Consider the following 21,034-nt stretch of genomic DNA (forward strand, 5'->3'; position numbering starts at 1 on the left):
CACCTTTGAGCATCCATATTTCCATTACTGCCCCTTGAGTAAAAAATGAAAAGTTAAGCTTACCTTCTGGAATACTTGATAGTTGGATTTCGACCATATATCAAGCTGGAGGGAAGGAGAAAATATCATGAGCATCAATTTTAGAATTGTAGACTTGGAGAGATGACACTGGAACTACTGCGTTCAGCTTGAAATAATAAATGTGATTATGGAATAACAGAATCATGGCATCGCATGTGCATATTAAAGGTCTTGCCTGAATTTCTTCTCTCTTCACCAGAATTTCCATTCTACAAGGAAATCAACAGAAGGAATATAGGGAAGTCAGCATCAGGCACTTGTTCCACAGCCACATGAGCTGAGTCCCTGGCTCCCTTTTCTTACCTGGGCTCCTACCATGGTTTCCTTGCATGCCAATGTCAATCCTGTCTCAGGATCTTTGTACAGATTGCTTTTTCCCCACAAACCCTCACATGGCTCCTCCTAACATTCTTCAGTTCAAACGTCACCTTATTAGAGAGTCATTTCCCAGTTACCTTGTCTAAAATATTATTTTCATACCTGTTGTCTTATCTTTTCAAAAATTTGAAATTTTTATTGCACTTAAAACCACCTGGAACTTTCTTTTGCTTGAGTTGTCCTGGTGTGGGCCCAAGCATATCATAAGCATCAGCAGGTCCCTGCTGAGTGGAGAAAAACTAGCAGCTCCCAGTTGCTGAGCACTTGCTCCACACCAGACACCCGACTACGCCCTCCACACACACTCAATTAATCCCTAGAACAAGCCAGTGGCTGGTCCCACTAGCAACCTTACTTTCCAGATGATGAGACAATGTTTCAGAGCCATTTAACTGTCCATGGCAATCTGGAGAGGCTTTTTATGGATGGTATGGCCTGGCAGTGCTTAAACTTGGCTGGCATCAGAAGCTGCTGGGGGAATTTTTGTTTTTTGTTTGATATATATTCCTTGGTTTCTCCCCTGGAGTGTCTGAATCAGTAAGTTTACAGTGGGCCTGAGAATTTGTTCATCTGTTTCAGCTTTGTTCCCTCATGGTGGTGTAACTGTGATGGCTAGTCAGGCCAGGGACCCTTGATCTAGGGCACCTCTAGTTCACAAGGGAGTAGGCTGGAGGTCTTGGTTAGGGCTCGGAGTCAACTCAGTCCAGTCTTCCTCTGGCCACACTTGGTCTTGTACAGGGCATGTCAGTGGCTTATTCTGACCAAAAGGACGTTTGCTTTAGTTTTGTATGGTAAGTCGTCAATGCATTCTCACTGTTTTGTGAATTTATGAGTTAAGTATAGCAAAAACAGAATTGTCCCCAATACAGTGTTAGAGGATAGCTCAAGGACAGTGCAGATCAGAAGAGTCAGTATATCCCATGGGTACTAACAAGTCAACTGCAATATATGAGTTCCAGAGCTGAACAAATTAAAACACTTGCTCAATGGGCCTCTTGGAACCTGCCTTTGGGGTTGGCCAGTGGTCAAGGTAGAAACCTGGGATACGACTGTATGGTCTATAGGTTGTGTTATCGATTCTGGAGCACCTGGGAACACGAGAAACAATCACACGGGAAGGTTCCTCTAATAGGACAGGAGTGAAGTGTTGCACTTGACAATGGTTAAGTTTAGAGTTCTGTTTTTGTTCTGAGGAAAACACCAAAACCTGGTTTGTTGCAAATGGTCCTTGGAATTGAAAGGTAGTCTGCACACAGGCATTCAGTTCTCTCTGGCTTCTTCCTGCTCAGAATTAGTTTCATGTGAACTGCGCTGTGTTTGAGAACTTTCAGGCCACGGAGGAGGTTTGGATGATTCTGAGAAGGTCCCTCTGGACTCCAGCAGGGCTGCTGTTGGAGAGTGCCAGGTTTAGCTGATCCAAGCCCAGGAGAAGTACTAGAACTCTGCCTGAAGGTTCATGCGAATGGGTCCACTTCTCCCTCTCCCCTCTGGTGTTATCATCTTGTTCCTGGATTTCCAGAGAAGCCTCTGCCTCTAATTGATCCCTCTCTCCTACTCTGGCTAACCTGCTCTCCAGAAAAGTGACATCAACTTTTAGTCACTGGACCCTACCCTCGCTCCCTGCCTTAAGCCACTTGATCAAAAAAAAAAAAAAAGGCTTTAAGTATTAGAATTTTAATTTGGTAGGTGAACAGTTTGTAGGGGGGAAAAGTGACGTTACCTCCAGATAACGCTGAAGGAAACCTCAAAAGAAACAGAAGGAATTTCCCACATTGTCAATTCCGCTGAAGAAAACTGCTGGCCGGCTGGTCATTCCAGGGAGAATGCGAATTCCTACTGTGTTCCCAGTGCCGCAGTGGAGCCTCGAGCTTAAAAATGCAGCACTTAAAGATTATTCAGAGAGTGCAGAATGAGTAAGAATGATATTTTGTATCCCTCAGTTCTGCCAAATCACCACCAAGATGACGGGGAGATGCCAAAGATTCGAAATCTAAATTTTAGAAAGAGTAATATCATTGTCTCAACTTGGAGCTAGCACAGCTCCCTTTCCATCTGAAGCCCACAGCTGTTTCTTCGGAGGTTCTCCACTGTTTATCCTTCCTGCCTGTTCCCACCATACGTAGGCAGACCAAGACATAAACATGGGGCCACGGAGAACGAGAAAAGGAAGAAGCTGCATATAAACTGAAAAGTTATAGTTTTTATTTAAAAGAGACAATTATTAAAAAAAAAAAAAACCAATAACCAACCCCAACTCTTCAGTATCTGCGGAATGTTTTAATAGAGAAATCATCTAGGGAGAAACGTGGACAACTTTAATTAAGAGTGGACTCTCCAGCCTAATTGTTAGCTTCTCAAAACACACCAAGCTCATTCAAAGTGAGCATGCTGCTCTTTTCTGAAAGGCGGTTTAAATATATAATTCAGGGCCCTAGGGAATAGCTGCAGCCATCTGGGGCAGAAGGATGTTAGACGATATGCCCTACGTACCAGGTGTGCACGGGTAAGAATGGGAACTGGTAACAATGGGCTCCCCTATTGCCGCGAAGGCGCAGCAGGCGGTTTGTACTCGATTTTCTGCTAGATTTATGCCAAAGAAAGCCATGTAAGTGAGTGTTCTGGAGTCAGTGCTCTGCATTTCCTCAGGGCCAGGAAGATTTCAGAAATTCATTTCAGGGAGCCGGGACTGATCCAAGTGAATATTTATTAGCTTCAGCTTATTTGCTGCAAAGGCAGGCATGGCTACCAATTTATTTTTGCTGGCTGTGATATTCAAAAAGGATCATTCTGGAAGCTGTAAACTTTCAGCCTGATGAACAGGAAATTATTCTGAACTACAATGTCAGGGAAAGAAAGTAAAGCACCTCTCAGTATTCTGGGCAAACATTAGATCTTAAAATGGAAAAGCCAACCTTATGGTAATTGGTGGCTGAATCTGCAGTCTTAGGAGCAGCCTCTGGGACTCTGGGGATTGGAATGAGTATTTTGGGGGTAGGAATGTGTTCTATTCTTGGGTAAAATGGAAACAAACCCCACAGATAACCAATTGCTCTAGCACAGACATATTTGCTCTCAGGTTAAACATCAAGATGTCAAAGGGCCTCTTGACTAATAAGAATGGTAACAATCAAATTGACTTACTGGAAAGAAAAATTAGAATGGCCCACTATCAGAAGGCAAGGGCATGCCAGCTATGACAATGACCACTGCCATCAGCATCGCCAGCACACCCATGAGGGCAGACACCATTCACTGAGGACAGTGCATTTGGCCTGCACTATACCTGTGTTAACTTTTTTTAAAAAAATATTTTATTTATTTATTTTGAGATAGAGAATGAGTGAGGAGGGGAGGAGCAGAGGGAGAGGGATAAGCAGATTCCCCGCTGCGTGCAGAGCCTGAGGACACAGGGCTGTTGCATTCTCCCAGACATCTGGATGAGGATGATGAAACCATCCCCAACTCCCAGATGAGGACACAGAGGCTCAGAGAAGTTAAGTAAAATGTCTAACATCACACAACGAGGATGTGGTAGAAAATTCAAAACCAGCTCTGCTGCCACAAGGCCCAGACCTCAACCTGGAAGGAAGATGGCCTTTCAGCTAGAATTCAGGAGGGCTGACTTCGAGCCCCCCTGCCCGACAAGCAGTGGCAGTTGTTGTGGTTGGGGGGTGGGGTGGGTGGTACTCTTGAGGAAATTCAACATGATAAATCTGCTCCGAGGCCTGCTCATGTGACAATCATCACCCCTGAAATTCACTCAGCAGCCAGTAAAAATTCTGGCAGCTTCTCAGAAAGTTACCGATTCTTCATTTCAAAAAATAGTGTAAGATACCATCAATAGTCTAAAATTGACAATTCCAAATAAAACTCATAAGCTTCACACAGGCCTTCAATGTTTAAAACTTCTATTTATTAGCATCTTCACCTTGTAAGGTGATGCGTCCATAGGGGCAGAGGGCCATAAACCAGCAATGGTGGCATGTTTCTCCATGATAACCCAAGTTTTCAAAACCATAAGCTTCTGGGCAGCCCGGGTGGCTCAGCGGTTTAGCGCCGACTTCAGCCGAGGGCCTGATCCTGGAGATCCAGGATTGAGTCCCACGTCGGGCTCCCTGCACAGAGACTGCTTCTCCCTCTGCCTATGTCTCTGCCTCTCTCTCTCTGTGTCTGTCATGAATAAATAAATAAAATCTTTAAAAAAAAAACAAAAACATAAACTTCTACCTGGTCACCTTCTTAATGTACCCACTCCTCCCCGGAGAATAGAAAAGTGAGTAAGTCTCCCCAAAGAACTAGTGTTACAGGTCTGTTGTTCTTCAACTTTTCACTTTCGATCAGGACAGACATTTATTACTAGAAACTGCTGAAAGCACAACTCAGGGCACCGTCGGTGTGCAAATTAGACCGGAGTCCCCTTCCCCAGCTTTTCCCCCTTCCCCCAGAAGGAACAAGAGGCCGCTTTTCTGAAGGTCGTCTGAACAATTTCAAAGGCTATAACAAATCAAAATGTTCCCTGCATCTAATATCAAACGGGGCTGATGCCAACACTTATTAGAGAAATCAGATTCCAGCTTCCCCAACCCCCTCGACCCCCCCCCCCCCCCCCCAGACACACACACATCCAACTTTGAAGTGGGAAGAATGCAGGGATCAGAAATTACCCTGGAGACAGCTCTGGCTGTCTTTGAAGGTTCCCTTTGATACCACTATTTCTTTTCCTCTCTTTCGCTAGGAGGCTAAAAGCTGCCTTTTTTTTTATTGATATGGGGTAATTAATGAAGCTATAGCATTAACATAACCTAAATCCTCTAATAAGATAAATTCAACCGAGACACTTCTATTTTTTTCAGTTAAGTCTGGTGGGTATAAAATCAGGACAATGGCCAGGTATTCAACTTAAATCTGCCTTTTAACATGCTGAGTCATGGCTCTCTGCTCCTCCCTGGTTACAGTGAATAGCGAGTTGGTAAGTTTTAAAGCATTTTTATATTTTATTAGAGAAATTAGTCTACTGGAACTTGGTCTCAAAAACATGCATCCCAGGTAAAGAGGCAGACGATCAGGGTAGTGGTAGTGGTAGTTACTGCAAAGTGCAAAGCGATAGCCTTGCTGGGATTCTGATGGGAAAAAACCTGCTGGCTTCTGGAAATGGGGGGTATGTGTGTGTGGTGAGGGTGGCGCTGGGTTGCTGTTGTAGCAAGAGGGATAATTAAACCTTTTAGGATGTGCTAGTTGCTTTGGGTTTGGGGGACACAGACTTCTGCAGTTGCAGTTCAGACCCCAGCTAGTCCATGGCTTTCCAAGCCACGCCCACATATCAGTGGCTGTGCTTTAGACTGCAGCAAATCACCCCCAGGCAAGTACTCAGGCACCAGCTCAGCAAATGCAGAGCTGCATGTTTGGAACAGTAGAACTGCAAGCAGCAATTTGTTCTTGAGGACCACACCTCAAGCTCCAATAGCTCCTTCCAAAGGTTACATTTTGTTTGGGATGTGCTAGACATTTCAACACATTAATTACACTTACACATATATAACTATATATAAAATCCACATAAACCAGCATCAGTACTCAAAAATAGAACACTAATAATGCCTGCATGGTTTTGCAAAGTGCTCTGAAAAAAACAAGGGGCTAATCAAATTGGCTAGGACTTGATTCTGGGCAGAGCGGTCGTTCCGAGAGCTTCTCTGCCAAATGTGGTTAATGCGTCTTTAAAATAACAAAAGCTTTGGTCCTCTTGATCTTGCTATTCCCAGTTTTAGGGTCCCTGCTGACCACGTAGGCCAATGTGCACAGCTGTAAAACGCAGCAAGAGGCCTCCTGTATCACATTTGTGTTATGAATCATAGCAGAATTCAGGTTCCCAGGCACACTCATTTTCTTTCTGATGAACAGAGAACCCACACTAATCTCTCATTAGGAAGACACATGCCTGTGTGCCCTTGCATGTGTGTATGTCTCCTTCATTGTCTGATGCACTTATGACTCTAATCCCTGCTGCTCTGCTGCTTCTTTTGGTCCTCATCCCTGAGGACCTCCACTTTTCCATTCCAGGTAAGCACTTGCACATCCCAAGTAGGCTTCTCTATTGTCCCCTTCCATATATTCCTGGGCTTCTTCAGCACTCTAGGCACTGTGGCATCTCCTTGGGACGGCATCATGTGAGTGACAGGGTCTGGGTCCCTGAGGTGCTCTTGGCAGATTGAGGTCTGAGGCCTGGTGGGGTGTGACTGCAGGCAAATTGCTGTACATTCTAGGTCTCAGTTGCCTTATCTGGAGAACGAGTCTAATTTAAACAGAACCTAGGACTCGATGACCACTGCAGGAAAAGTTTGCTTAGCACAACACCTACAAGGCCAACATGTGGAGTACTCTTAGTGTGCTTATTAATTGCAAGATAGACATGTAAACAAATAACCATGATGTACTAATTCTAGTCCTAGAAAAAGACTTCAAAATGCCAAGGATGTGTTCATGAGGAGGCTAACTTGTGCTTTAAGCAGACACAAGCCTGGGCTTGCCAGCTCCAGAGCCTGTGCCAATGTAAGAAGCCCCTAGGAAAATAGGGACAGGATGAGAAAGAGGATGGCAGTAAGCCAGTGTGAAGGGAAGAGTGTGTCTGGTGGACGAGGAGGACAAAGCATCTCAGGCTAATGGCACAGGGGTTGTAGATGAGTGAAAGCAATGTGGGAGCCCCAAGTAGCATAAAAGACTGGAGAGGAAGGCAAAATGTACATACAGAATGATGGCAGACAAGGTCAGAAAGGAAAGGAGGGCCAGATGACCTGGCATTTCTATGTGTTGCTAAGGAGTTTGGATTTATTCTAGAAGCCAGGGTTTTCAGAAGTGAAGTTTTGGGTGGGCTAAACATGAGGTACACCTGGGGAGGAGAGGTCCCACCTAGACACAGGTCAGGAGTGATCTCCATGGGCTGACACATGAAACCACGGTACGTATGTATGGGGGGTGGGGGGAGACAATGGTCGGAAGCATATGAGCGGGAGTAACCTCAGAGAAATCCTAGAAGCACATGTATGTGACAACTTTCTAAGTTCCTTGTTTTAAGTGCAGAATAAAAATGATATTAGCTCCTTACTGAGTGGTGACTAGGCGGCAAAGTGCTAAGTGCTTTACATGGCTTGGTTAGGACGCTTCCAGAATGGGGCCATCAAATACAGTGTTAAAGAGATCATACAAAGTAGGTAAACCCTCACTCCTCAGAATCTATCAGAAATGCTTCCTCCCTCTCCCAAATTTGTGACTTTATCACACACTCGCTACTGTTGATTAGCTTTCTATGTTTCTAGCCTTCTCTCCCCAGGGCACTAGTAAATTCCTGGAGGACAAGGGCTATGATTCATATCAGGTGTGACTAACAAGTCGTGAACCTTGAACAAAGGCAACAAGAACCACATCTCTATAACGGTCTCTATACGGTCTCATCTCTATACAGTCAGGACCAGTGACTCAGGGTCACTTCTCCTGCTGCTAACTAGTCTGGAATTGCTCGTCAGAGCTGCTGCCAGGGTTTACGAATCATGTACACACAGACTATGTTGCCCCAATGACATGCTTTATTCTCCACACCTGCTCTAAAGACACTGGTTTTTCCAAAAAAGAAAATCTCCCCTTGAGGAACGCTTTGGCTTTCAATGGGAGATATATGAGAACTTGGCAAAGTCCTTGAAGTAAGAGTAGCTTTCCTTGTTGACAACACTTGTGTGGGATGTGGAGATGCTGGGTTACTAGTTCAAAACACAAATCTCATCACATTATGGGTCATAGCTCTTATGTAACACACTGTTATGTGCTAAGCTACATTTGTCACTTTTTTGAAGAACGTTCTATCCTCATTATAATGTGGCCATTGGGTGGTGAGTGCTAGTACTATAGCATACTTTAAAAATTTTAATGGGATTCATGAAGAGAAAGGAAAGCTCAGGAGAGAGGGGCAGACAGAGGCTTAGTGCAAGGAAGTGGCCAGGGTGCATCCGGGTGGGTATCTCAGGCGGAGCACTCATTACACTCTGGAAGCCAACACAAATGAAGGCTGTCAGCTCCCATTAGCATCCTCTGATGCTCTCTGTAGAGCCATATGGACAGTGTGCAGTCCGGAGAAATTAGGGGTTCACGCCAGTGAACTTTCTATGAAACAAATCACCCATGGAAAGAACCTATTTTTCCAATGGCAGTGTTCAGTATGCACTGCTGCAGATAAGCACTGTCCTTAGGGCTGCTTGTTAATAATTTCATGGGAAAAGATCCTGAGCAGGTTGTGTGTCAAAGTACCTTGAATTTTCCTCATGGTTCTAGGAAAAGCAAAATGCCAACAATGCCAAACCCTGGGCTATTGATGTACTGTACTACTGGGTGGGGGGGGGGAGGAAAGAAAGGAAAGAAAAGAAAGAAAGGAAAGAAAAGGAAAGGAAAGGAAGGAAGGAAGAGAAAGAAAGAAGAAAGAAAGAAAGAAAGAAAGAAAGAAAGAAAGAAAGAAAGAAAGAAAGAAAGAAAGAAAGAGAGAAATCCATTTCCTCAGAAGACACATTTAATGAGGCAACTGGGGTCTAAGGTGATAAATTAGAAATTCAACTAAGGGCATCAAGCTTAAAGGAAAAAGCAGAAGCTTGATGAAAAATGCAAGGGGAGAGAGAGAAATGTTTTTCTGTAAAACGTTCATCTTCATACTGATAAACCATGTTTGTTGATCATTTCAGCTATGACTGCTAGTGTTTAATATCATTCATTTGGGACTCTACTACGTTTGTTCTGGGACAGAGAAAATAAAGGAAAATGAAACAGAAGACTCCAGAATGCTTACCTTGCCATCTTCTGTGTAGACATTTTCACTATATCCCCTTACTATTGTTCGATCAATGAACAGGCTCCGCATGACAACAATCACTTTCAACACCTTTCCCAAGGTCACCTGTCAAAACACATGCATGCAAACATGAAAGCTTACACTCGAACATGCAGAATGCATGAGGCTGGGTAAGATTATGTGAAGAGAAAAGGATCACCTCTCCCTCTTGTTGCTGAGGGGCACATGGGAGAACCCTTGGAGGGAAGGCATCCGAAAGTGATCAGGAACAGGCTTTGAGCAACAAGGCCTTCCTGCAGTGTAACTACACTGAATTTTTTTTTTTTTTTAACTACACTGAATTTATTTGTATTTTTGGCTTATAAATCTCAGGATAAGTTCCATAGATTTAATATATGCTGGATAGAGTAAAATTTCCTTTAATTTTTTCTGTCTTAAGAAAGATGATCTTTTTCAAAGGCTATCCTAAGATTCTGGCATCCTAGGACTTGGTAAACGCATTTATTTTCCTATTCTCTCATGGCCCTATGCACACCCATGGAATATGTAGGAGAATACAACAGAGAGATTAAAGGCAGGCACCAAAGGCTCGGGCCTGGCTGAACTATCTGTTTATAATAGTTGGTAGTAAGTGGAGAAGCAATACCACGTAAGTTCTGAAGGTAAATGGAAAGTAGCTGAATTTTATCTCCAAAAAGGAACATGATCCTGGATATACATTAAGTGCTTTTGCTCTCTTAGAACCTAAGCACGTATTATGGATAAAAAAAAAAAACAAAACAAAAAACAAAATGAAAAACCCCCACAGGGATCCCTGGGTGGCGCAGCAGTTTGGCGCCTGCCTTTGGCCCAGGGCGCAATCCCAGAGACCCGGAATTGAGTCCCACATCGGGCTCCCGGTGCATGGAGCCTGCTTCTCCCTCTGCCTGTGTCTCTGCCCCCCTCTCTCTGTGTGACTATCATAAATAAATTAAAAAAAATTAAAAAAAAAAAAAAAAAGAAAAACCCCCACAAAAATCAACAACAACAAACCCACACACCTAAAAAAAAGTGCAATTTCATATAATGCCAGAGAAAAAGCAACCTGTTGTATTTGCTGGAATGGACTCAGCATTAAGAAGAGAAATAGCACCTTCCTCTCTTTTAGGGGTTCATGTAACTCTTCGGTTACTTTGCTATGCCTCTATTGTTCATTCCCCAGGTGAGCCCCTGGAGGTGGACTCAGAACAGGACCCGTGGTCTGGCTTGTTCGATGAGGCTCCAATATCACAGAATGGGCTGACAAGAGCCCTTGCCCCAATCCTAATTGTGTGACCCAACATAAACTCCGTCGCTGCTGATGCCACCTTTAGGCACCCTCTCCCTTCTCTGCTGTTGGGCTGTCCTCTTCTCTTGGTTAGTCCTGCATATCAGTGAACATTCTGAGCATCTGGTTCCTTCAATAACTTCTAAGTGCTGAGAGGATCTCTCTATTTTTGTATTCCTAAAATGGTCCAGAATTACAAACAGGGTAAGAAACAGACAGGATACCCTTATTTACATTTAAGAGAAGGTTAATAAAAACATCTCATTCCTGTACAGTACTTTCAACTATTGCTACACCATGTAACATTGAATGGGTCACTTCTTGGGTAACTGGGTATCACTTACTTAAGGATGTCAACAAACTACCAAGGTAGGAGCAGTAACTCTTTCTAGTTTGCATGCAATCTACAGGGAGAAAGGGAGAGAGGGAGGAAAAGAATCAAGTTCACAGTTTTGTAATTATAAGCACTGAAATTAACAGCCTCTGGCTGGGCTGCAGTGGAGGTCCAATACACCGTCTCCAACAGGGCCACCATTTTCAACTGTCTGTTTTAACTCTCTGCTAATAAGCAGAGATAACTTAAGACATTATTTCCTTAAAAAAACAAAGTTTGGCTGATTTTAACCAATAAATTGCTTCTGTCATTTGTCAAGGTTTTAAAGATGGAATTCAGAAACAAAACCACACTAAATACACTAGAAATTTTATATATATTTTTTTGTTATTTTTGCAAGTGAATTTTGGTATTTTAAAGCTAATGAATACTAAAAATTTAACTAATAAATAGTTTTGTTATTGAAAAGCCTAAAATTAGAGTGAAAAAGAAGGAAATAGTCATTCAGTCTGCTCTTTTAAATCACTAACATTTGGGGAGATTTCCTTTCAATCCTTTTACTATCAAAGATTAATAGATTTCATAGAAAAAGAGGTCAGACTTATGGTTATCAGAGGTAGAGGGTAGTGCAGGGCTAAGTGAAAGCAGGAGGCCAAACAGTCCAAAAGTCCAGTTAAAAGATAAATATGGGGGATCCCTGGGTGGCGCAGCGGTTTGGCGCCTGCCTTTGGCCCAGGGCGCGATCCTGGAGACCCGGGATTGAATCCCATGTCGGGCTCCCTGCACGGAGCCTGCTTCTCCCTCTGCCTGTGTCTCTGCCTCTCTCTCCCTCTCTCTGTGACTATCATAAATAAATAAAAATTAAAAAAAAAAAAGATAAATATGTCCCAGGGATGCAATGCGCATATGATGACCACAGCTCGTGGTGCTGCCGGATGTGAAGAAAACTGTTTACAGAGTAAATCCTACAAATTTGTTACAAGAAGACATTTTTTTCCTTTTCTATTTTCTTCTTTCTATGGTATCTATACAAGAAGATGGATGTTAGCTGAACCTACTATGGTCATCATTTCACATAAACCACTGTGCTGGGATGCCTGGGTGGCTCGGCGGTTGAGCGTCTGCCTTTGGCTCAGGGCCTGATCTCAGGATCCGTGATCGAGTCCCATGTCAGGCTTTCTGCAAGGAGCCTGCTTCTCCCTCTGCCTGTGTCTCTGCCTCTCTCTCGGTTTCTCATGAATAAATAAATAAATCTTAAAAAAAAAAAAACACCACTGTGCTGTACCCTTGAAACTTATACAGTGATGTAAATCAATTACTTTGTAATAAAACTAGGGGAAAAAGATCTGTTTCTGAATTTTTAAACATGGTTATAACATACTACATACATAATTTCAAATCAAATTTTTATTTAAGTTATGACATAAGCATTATTCTTACTGCTGAGAAGTCTTCAAAAATGGCAGTATGTGCTTCATGGCACTCTACTGGGTGGATAGATTTATAATTTCTTTAACCATTCTCCTATCACTGGACATGAGTTGCTTCCATGTTTTCCCTGATATAAATTTGCCTACAAATGCATACTTTTGTTCACCAAGCTTTTGCTGTGTTTGGGATTATTTCCTAAAGACAGATTTGTAGAATTGCAATTACCGGGGCCAACAGTACAAATATTTTAAGGTTTCTGGTGCAATCTGCCAACTGCGAGCCACAAGGGTTATGCCAGCTACAAAGGTATAAATGTACCTACTTCACTCCTCTCGTCAGTAACAGGTGCCATTAAATCAAAAGAAAACAAAGTAAAATCCATCCCCTCCTGAAAGCAGCAACTTAATTTCTTTAACCCATTTATTAAAAAAAATTTTAGAAGACTTATTTATGTATTCATTCATTCATTCATTCAATCTAGACAGAGAGCATGTGTGCACAAGTGAGGGGGAGAGGGGCAGAGGGGCAGAGGGAGAGACTCCTTAAGCAGACTCCCTGTTGAGCACAGAGCCTTGACATAGGGCTTGATCTTAACACCATGAGATCATGACTTGAGTGGAAACCAAGAGTCAGATGCTTAACCAACCGAGCCACTGAGGCACCCCTAACCCACTTATTATGACATATTTAAACATATACAAAAGTGAGTGAAACAGAATAAAGAACCTCCACAACCTGCCCCCTCCCTCCACAGTTTCAACAACTACAGCTTTTGGCAAATCCTGTTTCATCTCCACCTCAACCTACTTTTCCCTTCCTATGTTATGCTGAAGCAGTACCATTTCATCTGTAAACATATCCTCTGTGTCTCTAAAAGGACTCTCAAAAAAATTCAGGACTACAATGCCATTCCACACCTTAATCAATAAGAACTCTCCAATATTATCAAAGCTGAAGTAGTCAGGGTTCAAATTTCCAACAGTTTTGTAAATGCCACTTTTTAAATAAGTTTGCTTGTGTCAGGAGCTGAATGTGGTCCATACAATGTGATTGGCTGACATGGCTCATGAAGCTCTCCTAGACTGAAGGTCCCCTGTCTCTACCCCTGCCCCCACATTTTGTTTGCTGAAGAAACTGGATCATTTTTTTCTACAGAGTTTTCTGTAGTCTGAATTTTGCTGATGGCATCCTCATGGTGTTCTTTACATGTTCCTCCTTTCCCTGTACTTCCTGTAAATTGGGATGAGGTGAGATTCAGGCTTGATTTCTTTTGGCACAATGAGTTCACGGTCGGTTATGGTCTACCAACAGGAGGCGAGCTAGCTTGGGTGTCTCAGCAGGTGATGTGGGCAGCTGCTGACCCATTAATTCACCAGGGGTTTCAGCTGGCCATATACCAATGGGATCGTTCCATCCTCGTTTATTAGCTGGAACACTTTTATAAAGAAAAACTCTCCCCATCTACTATTTGGCTATTAAGTGGTTGAGTTTACTACACAGGAAAGGAAGGATAAACACTCCATTCTTTCCCTTTATTTACCAGTCTTGAAAACAATGCTTCAGTTCACCAGTTTCCTTCCGATGCAGATGGCTTAGTTTCCACCCAACATTATTATAAACTCATGAATTTAAACATATTTGATGTCTTTGTACCTGATATAATTATTAGTCTGATATTCTTACTGATGCTCACATTGTCCTGTGGCCCATGGGCATCTCCCTGGCTGAGTCCTTTTGACACACTCTAGTCTCTGTGACAGCTCCTGGCTATCTGGAACAGGACAGTCCAGGCTTATCTGGTACAATTCGTGTCCGAGGTCACAAGTCAGCCATTTCCTCCACAGCCCTGGCTCTTTTCTGTGAGAAATGGCATTTCAGAACCATGGCCAGGGCAAGAGGGGCAAATAATTTTGACAGGTTAAAATTTTTGTTTTTCATTTTATGAGTATGAATTAGGTCTGTATTCTCCTTTCTATCTCCCCCCTCAGCTTTTATTCATTTTACGGTGATCATCCCCATGGCTTGTGCCTGTACTGGCAGCAGATTGTGGACAACTCCATTACCTTTCAAATCAGTAAAGCACTATGAAATTTGTCCATTCTTATTTTTTAGAAACCCAGGAAGGACCCTTGTACTCAGCTAGGTGGAATATACATAGGCTTATGGCTTTTGGAATTTTTAACATGGTCATAACGAAATTACGTATACAAACGTATACAACTTTGAAGCCTGACACTGTGAGGCTCTGGAATCAGCTGCACTTGGGAGTCACATCTCAGCCCTACTGCTGGAAAGCCTGGCCGGTCATCTACCTTCTCTGAACATCAGCTTCCTCTCACCCAGTGAGGATCACGATAGCTCCACCTCAGAGTGACCATGAGGGGTCAGTGAGACAATGCACTGAGCAAGGATACAGAACAGGCCCGGTACAGGATACATTCCCAGTGGCAACTGATGCTCCTTGGCCCAAGCCCTTGTTGGGATTTGGTGGAGGCAAAGTCATTTGAAGCCAGTTAACATCAAAGCTGGTACTAGAACAGTTGATACCTCCATTTCAGTGAACTTGCCACTGAGATTAATTTACCCTTCTGCTGTGGCACCTGGGGCTAAAAGGGAGCTGTAGACAGTGGGTGACAGTGGTGCTGGACCCTCAGGTATGAACAGAAACGCGCCCCTGATGGACGACCGCTGAGTGGAAAGTCAGCAAGCCTGAGAATCAGTTTAGACATGAACGAAGCTGTCATGTGGGCTGATGAAGACACACATTGCAGACACCCCCAAAAGGCCATTTAGTGTGCAGGTCAAGTGCATTAGGCTTTAGTACCACATGTGCCACTGGGCAGTGTGACTGGGTATAAGTCTAACCACCGCTCATGCCTGTTTATTTAGCTGTAAAATATGGAGGGGCCCGTGGGAAATCAATCGAACTGATCCATGTGAAACACAGCTATGGGTGTGGTGCACAACACCATGCAAGAGCTGCTAGCCTTTGTTTCTCTTGAGCATGGTATGGTGGAAAGGACCACAGGAGCCTTTCAAGCTCCATCGAGGTGGAGCTTAATGCACACTCTAACGTTTTTTTCCAGCCCTCACATCCCTCTACAAGGATTTGGATTCTCTTATATCTAGACTGTGCTAGTTTCAAATGTAACTGGATGCACCAGGTTTTAACGACCTTGGAGTTCTGGTAGAGGCAATGCATCATATACTGGCTAATATACATTATCCCACAAAGCAGCCAATGTCAGCCAGTCACAGGTGAAACGCCCAATGACAGGGGCTATAGGCTGGTTCTTGGCAACTGGTTGGGATACCACAAATAAAGCTAATGCCATCTGGTAATGAAGCGGGCTTGCTGTTACCAAGGAAACACTTCTATTACTGAGCAGCACATTTCCAAAGAGCTCCCTGACTACTTCTCCTGTGTCTGTCCCCATGAGTGTTCAAATGGCAAGTTGTGAAGAGTCATCAGAAGCCAGTGGGTCTCCTAGCCCATCATTGCCTTTCCAGGGAGGTGTCTTTAGCCATGCTGTCACTGCCTCGGTGTTTGTCAGGTTAATTGTGCTCTGGGCAGGTGGGCTTGCATTGGTAGTCTTCTCTATTGGATCTCATAGCAGTTACCTGCCAGGCTGTATCCCGTAAGAGAATTTCCAGTTTATGATGACAAGGCAAGTCACAAGAAAAGAAGGGAAAGTGGGAAGAAAGTTGAAAATAATAGCAAAAATATTTAGTTTTGCTCTGCCACCAACTGTTGTCTAACACGAACTTAACAAATCTGGTAGATGAGATGTTATCTATACTGGCAGACCAGTGAGCTTACAAGGTGAGAGAAACTGATCACTTAAAAGCTTATTCCCTCAGTGCTGATGCAGGGAGAAAGGCACTTGGAAACTGAGCAGTATCTGTATCCAGGAGACCGGCATGTCCCAGAGGAAGGTGGGTGTGTCCAGGAGAGAGGAGAAGTGAGTGGACCAAAAAGCTCCTTTCCGTGTGGAACCCAGCACAAGATACCACACCCCTGACCAGGCATAAAGCATCTGTGTGGGAGGCGAAGAGGGTAGCATGGTATTTGTCATTCTGACAAAGGCTGCATGGCTGAGCTCTGCTTCAGAGGAGGGGATATATTAATAAAAGGAGGGGGGAATAAGTCAACCATTTGGTCATCCATGAAAGTTATTTTCCAAGTATAATCAAAGTAAAAGTCTAACATGTAGGTATCCTTAAGGGATTTGCTGTACTTTAAGTGGTTCATCAAACAGCGTACTTAGAAGGGTGGAAGTAGGGAGAGGCAGAGGGGCACCTCTACAGAGACTCAGAAACAATTTTTCTTCAGTACAGTATATTAAGGCCTTCCTCTTCATACTAATTCCAAATAAAGAGAAGGATAAAGTGAATGGTTTCAATAAGCATTTATTGAATACCTATGTCTGTATCATGTAAAGCCCTGGGCAAGGACATGGATTTAGAGAATCACACACCTTAGAGCTGGAAAGGATTTTAAAAAATCATTTTTCCTAACTTTCCCATTTTTAAAGGGGCAAACTGAAAGCCTAAGGAGGTTAAGAAGTGTCAAATATGGCTCCAGCCTTGAAGGAGGTGATAAAACTGCCACATGCCTGGATTAATTGCAGGGCACATAAGTCCTATACCAATGTGGGGCTCACGGTGTATGAAGAATTTCGGGGAGGATGGTGTGCTCCATCACTGAGCTGTCTGGCACAATCAGAACATGCCTGGTTTGGCACCTGCCCAATTTAGCACATGTTCTGAAAGGTAGAGTTGATTGTACAGAGGAGCACTCATGGATGGTATTGCATGGAACATTCCTCCAAGAGATGTTCTTAGATGTGGCCTAGAAAAAAAAGTTCAGTGCTACGCAGGCTTTTCCTTAACTCTTGGGGGGTCTTCCACTGCATACTACAGCCTCACCTCTTGACTCTAGGATAAGGACAGACTCTAGGATAAGGACCGGGCATGTGGCCCTATGGCCGCAGCGCCCCTCCTCGAAGAACCCTTGGATGTAGCCCAGCCAGGTGTCTTACTGTCATTCTTTTTTTTTTTTTTTGTCTTACTGTCATTCTTAATAGAAGACAGCTGCAGTTTCAAAAAATTTGAGTCCAATTTCACTGCTGTTCTGTGCAGAGCCAGAAGCATGCCTCATACTGTTCCCCTTCCCTTGAGGAGCCCATGACCCCATACCAGCATCCAAATCACAAGAAATGGTGACCATAGAGTCTTGCTTCATCTAATCCTTCAGCCACCCTGCTATCTTCTCTGGGACTCTGATACGTAGCTCAAAACCTTGCTTCATGAGACCCCTGGTTTCCTTCACAAATGGCTTTAAAGTCCCATTCTGGATCCCATCAATAAAACCCTATTAAAGCACTTGTTCCATCGAATTTTAGCATGGTTTTTTTTCTGATTTGTTTTTTAAACAAAGCTTAGTGCTTTGATTTCTGCATAGATGCTAGGTATGTGTAGTCCTGACACTCATGCTAGGTGAGCTGTAGGCTCAGAAGCCACAGCAGTGAGGGGAACTGGAAACTAAGGTACGGAGGGAGACGGACTGTTGCTTCCTTCTAGGAAAACACTAAAACTGGATATAGCTGTGAGGAAATGGAGACAGACCCACCTCGAGAGGCTGAAAATCTGGCAAGGCTGAGGTGCAAAAGATACACTAACTGTCAGTGGCCTGCAAGAGGAGGCCACTAGCACTGCAAAGTGCTGGCCAGTAACCCAATCATGAAAGAGAAATGGGTGAAGTGACTTGGAAACCAAGGGGTCAAAGCAAGGGGCTGCCAGAGATAAGACAGATGTTCTCCCACACTGAAGGTCACTCATTTTGCTCAACAGGATGGATCAGTTGTACTTCCGATGATAAATACAATGCAACAAAATGCAATATAAGGAAAAAATGAAACCAGAAACCCACGTATGGACTAGACTTGTGGTATAGAGTGCTCACAGCCCCAAGATGGGAATTCTATCTTTCCTTTTGACAAAGGCCCAGGAAAAATAAGGCAGATAAGCCAACTTTAGATTCTGTCTACCAAAAAGTCAGAAATTCAACTTAGCAGCAAGGCAAGAAGGCATGGGAATCACGTTTATGAACACTAGGAGAGAAAGAGACCAGCTTAGATCTTTGCTCTGCCCCTTCCCAGCGATGTGACCCGGGACAAGTTACCTGGCCTGTTAAGCCCCTGTTTTCTTTCCTATCAACCCCGGATAAGGCTGTTGTGAGAGGGAGTGACACCAGACATGTGTGGCCTCAGTACCATGATTAAAACAGACCAAGTGCTCCAGCAGTGGTCAAGCTGGTTACTCCCAGTGATCTCCTTGTCATGGGGGAAAAGCAGCATGGTGCAGGGGCAAGAGCCAGGGCTGTGGAGACCAGAGATTCAAGTTCAAATTCTGCCCCTGCCACATACAGAGAGCAGTGTGGCCCTGGGAAAAGCAACCCAGGGGAGTTCTGGCTTTCTCATTATTGAAATGGAACCGTTATGTGAATTGAACAGCTAGTGCTATTAAGTGCCTGAAGAGGGGGGCGGTCACTATTGGCCTTTGCTACATGGTAGCAATGTTTTTAATTATTAAGCACCTTGCCCAATAGGATGAGGTTTATTTTGCATTTGTTGGCTTATTCTGTTGATGAATGAATTTGACTCACTTGCTAAAAAGCACCCATGTTAACAATTTGGGTACCTGATCCTCCTGAACCCATCCCTCTCTTCTGAAGTCAAACCCTCCCTGGCTGCAGGGGAACAGCATCAGAGAGGACTGACTCATTTGTCAAGTCTCATCGTTTCATGAGAAGGATGGCCTGAGAATTAACTTCCTATTTCACATGCTAACCATAAATTTTCTCCATATCTTCCTACCTCAGCTCCCTTCATGTCTCCCTCAAAAACAGTAATAAAAATTCACATGAGGTCAAAAAAACACAGTGAACCGAGGAAGACGGTCTGCCCTGATCTGGGTCTCCAGCTACCTTTGGGCTTCCCCTGCAGTGTTAGGGAAAATCCCCAAATTTGTCAAAATGAAACTTAGCTTACTTTCATTTATAAAACAGATCTTCAACCATGTCATAACAGCTCTTCTGGGAAAAGAGGAGGGTGCAGAACCAACGCACAGCCTGCATGAAAACAGGGTGTCTCAGTTCCAGAAAGATTTATGTGAACGCAGTGGGGTTCAGGTTAGCTGATGAAAGGAGCAGCTGACTCCTGTATTCTTGAACATACTGAAAATGGTGACTTTCTCCTACCAGATCTGAAGAAGGATCCTCAACAACAGGTACGCTTTACTCATCTCCTGTACTGAACATGACAGGAAGGAAGCCACCGCATGCGATGTTCCAGCCTCACGGGATCTACCTGCACCAAGGAAGCAGGTGCTTCCTGCACTGGAGGAGGCCCGGGGGCAGGTACCTGTCCGAGAGCGACTCTATCTGACCCTATGTGGTGGCTTGGAACAGAAGGTTCTGCCCATACTGGATAGGCCAATTAAACTGCCTCCTTCCAGAATCTGGTCTGCAGAGCATGGAAAAAAGTGGGAACAAGCAGAGCACCTCTGCCAGGAGGCTGTGGAGGAAGAGGAGGAGGGAATGAATGAGTGGAGAAGAAGCACAAATGGACAATCGCACCATGCAACCTAGAACTGCCCTGGACTATGGATGATGGCTTGCTTGCCCTCCCTCTTTCTACCCAACAATATTGCTCAATATGTGTTATGTATGGGCTAGGCATCAGGCACATGGAGAGAAACACAGTCACAGGGCTAACAGGCAACAAATTAGTATATAAAGAAAGAAACACAATTTGCAAGAAGTTCTGAAGGAAATGAAGTAAAAACTAGGTGCGAAAAAAGTGACATTTAGATCATTGAGTTCACTCAAATATTTATTCAACAGACACTCACCTACTATGTGCCACCCATTGTTCTAAGGATTAGAGAGGGAGTGAATGATACAACATCTCATAAGTGGACATTCTTCGGGGGGCAGATCTGGGTGGACCACAAACAAACCTGAGACCATTTCAACTGCATGGGGCTGTGGTTTGAGCTGGGCTGAAACCCAGCTGGTCCGTGTCCAGTGCTGTGCATAGAAGCCCGTGCTGGGGGAAGCCTGTGTGAAGGCTGAGTGGGAGAAGAGCCGGTGTCTCAGGAGCAGAAGGACAGTGCGGCGGGTGAGAAGGTGGCCTGTGCTGGCTGGTGGCAGGCCAGGTTGGCCATCAAGAGCCTCTGAGGCTGATGAGGAGTTTACTTTGGGAGAAATGGGAAGCTATTGTAGGGTTTTTAGCAGAGAAATGACATGTTTGCTGTGAGCTTTTACAAAACATGCCCCTCGCTGGCTCACAGAAGATCAAGAGAAGGCACTGGGGGGACCTGGCAGGGGTGATACCAATAGAGATGGTGAGAAGCAGACGGACTTAGGATACAACTGACACAAACTGCTAGGGACTAGATGTGAGCTGAGACAGAGGGAGCTAGACGCTAAGGAAGCTTCTGGCTGGAGCACCAGGCTGACAGTTTTGCTATTTACCGAGACGAGATGAGGAAGAAGAGAAAACCAAGGAGTGGGGAACACTACTTCCTTTCTGTCAAGTTTAAGGTGCTCTTGAACTATCCAGATGGAGGTATGAGATGGGCAGACTGGAGATGAGGATCCACAGTTCAAGTT

General features: G+C 44.1%; 1 protein-coding gene across 6 annotated transcripts in view; it reads right to left on the minus strand.

Annotated features, from left to right (window-relative positions):
- The window catches only part of MED27 (mediator complex subunit 27), a 196,818-nt gene that overhangs the window by 20,858 nt on the left and 154,926 nt on the right, over positions 1 to 21,034 (minus strand). For 4 of the 6 annotated variants that reach the window (XR_012008414.1, XM_072778429.1, XM_072778430.1 and 1 more), the window contains exons 5-6: positions 9,284 to 9,391; positions 64 to 105 (exon numbers count right to left, since the gene is read on the minus strand). Coding sequence is in view for 4 of the 6 variants with exons in the window: in XM_072778429.1 (XP_072634530.1) it covers positions 64 to 105; positions 9,284 to 9,391 (150 nt within the window). In the remaining 2 variants the exon portion in view is untranslated. The remainder of the gene's footprint in view (positions 1 to 63; positions 106 to 9,283; positions 9,392 to 21,034) is intronic. The other 2 variants (XR_012008415.1, XM_072778432.1) reach the window with 1 other exon arrangement.

Source organism: Canis lupus, chromosome 16, assembly GCF_048164855.1.
Source record: "Canis lupus baileyi chromosome 16, mCanLup2.hap1, whole genome shotgun sequence".
Taxonomy (NCBI): domain Eukaryota; kingdom Metazoa; phylum Chordata; class Mammalia; order Carnivora; family Canidae; genus Canis; species Canis lupus.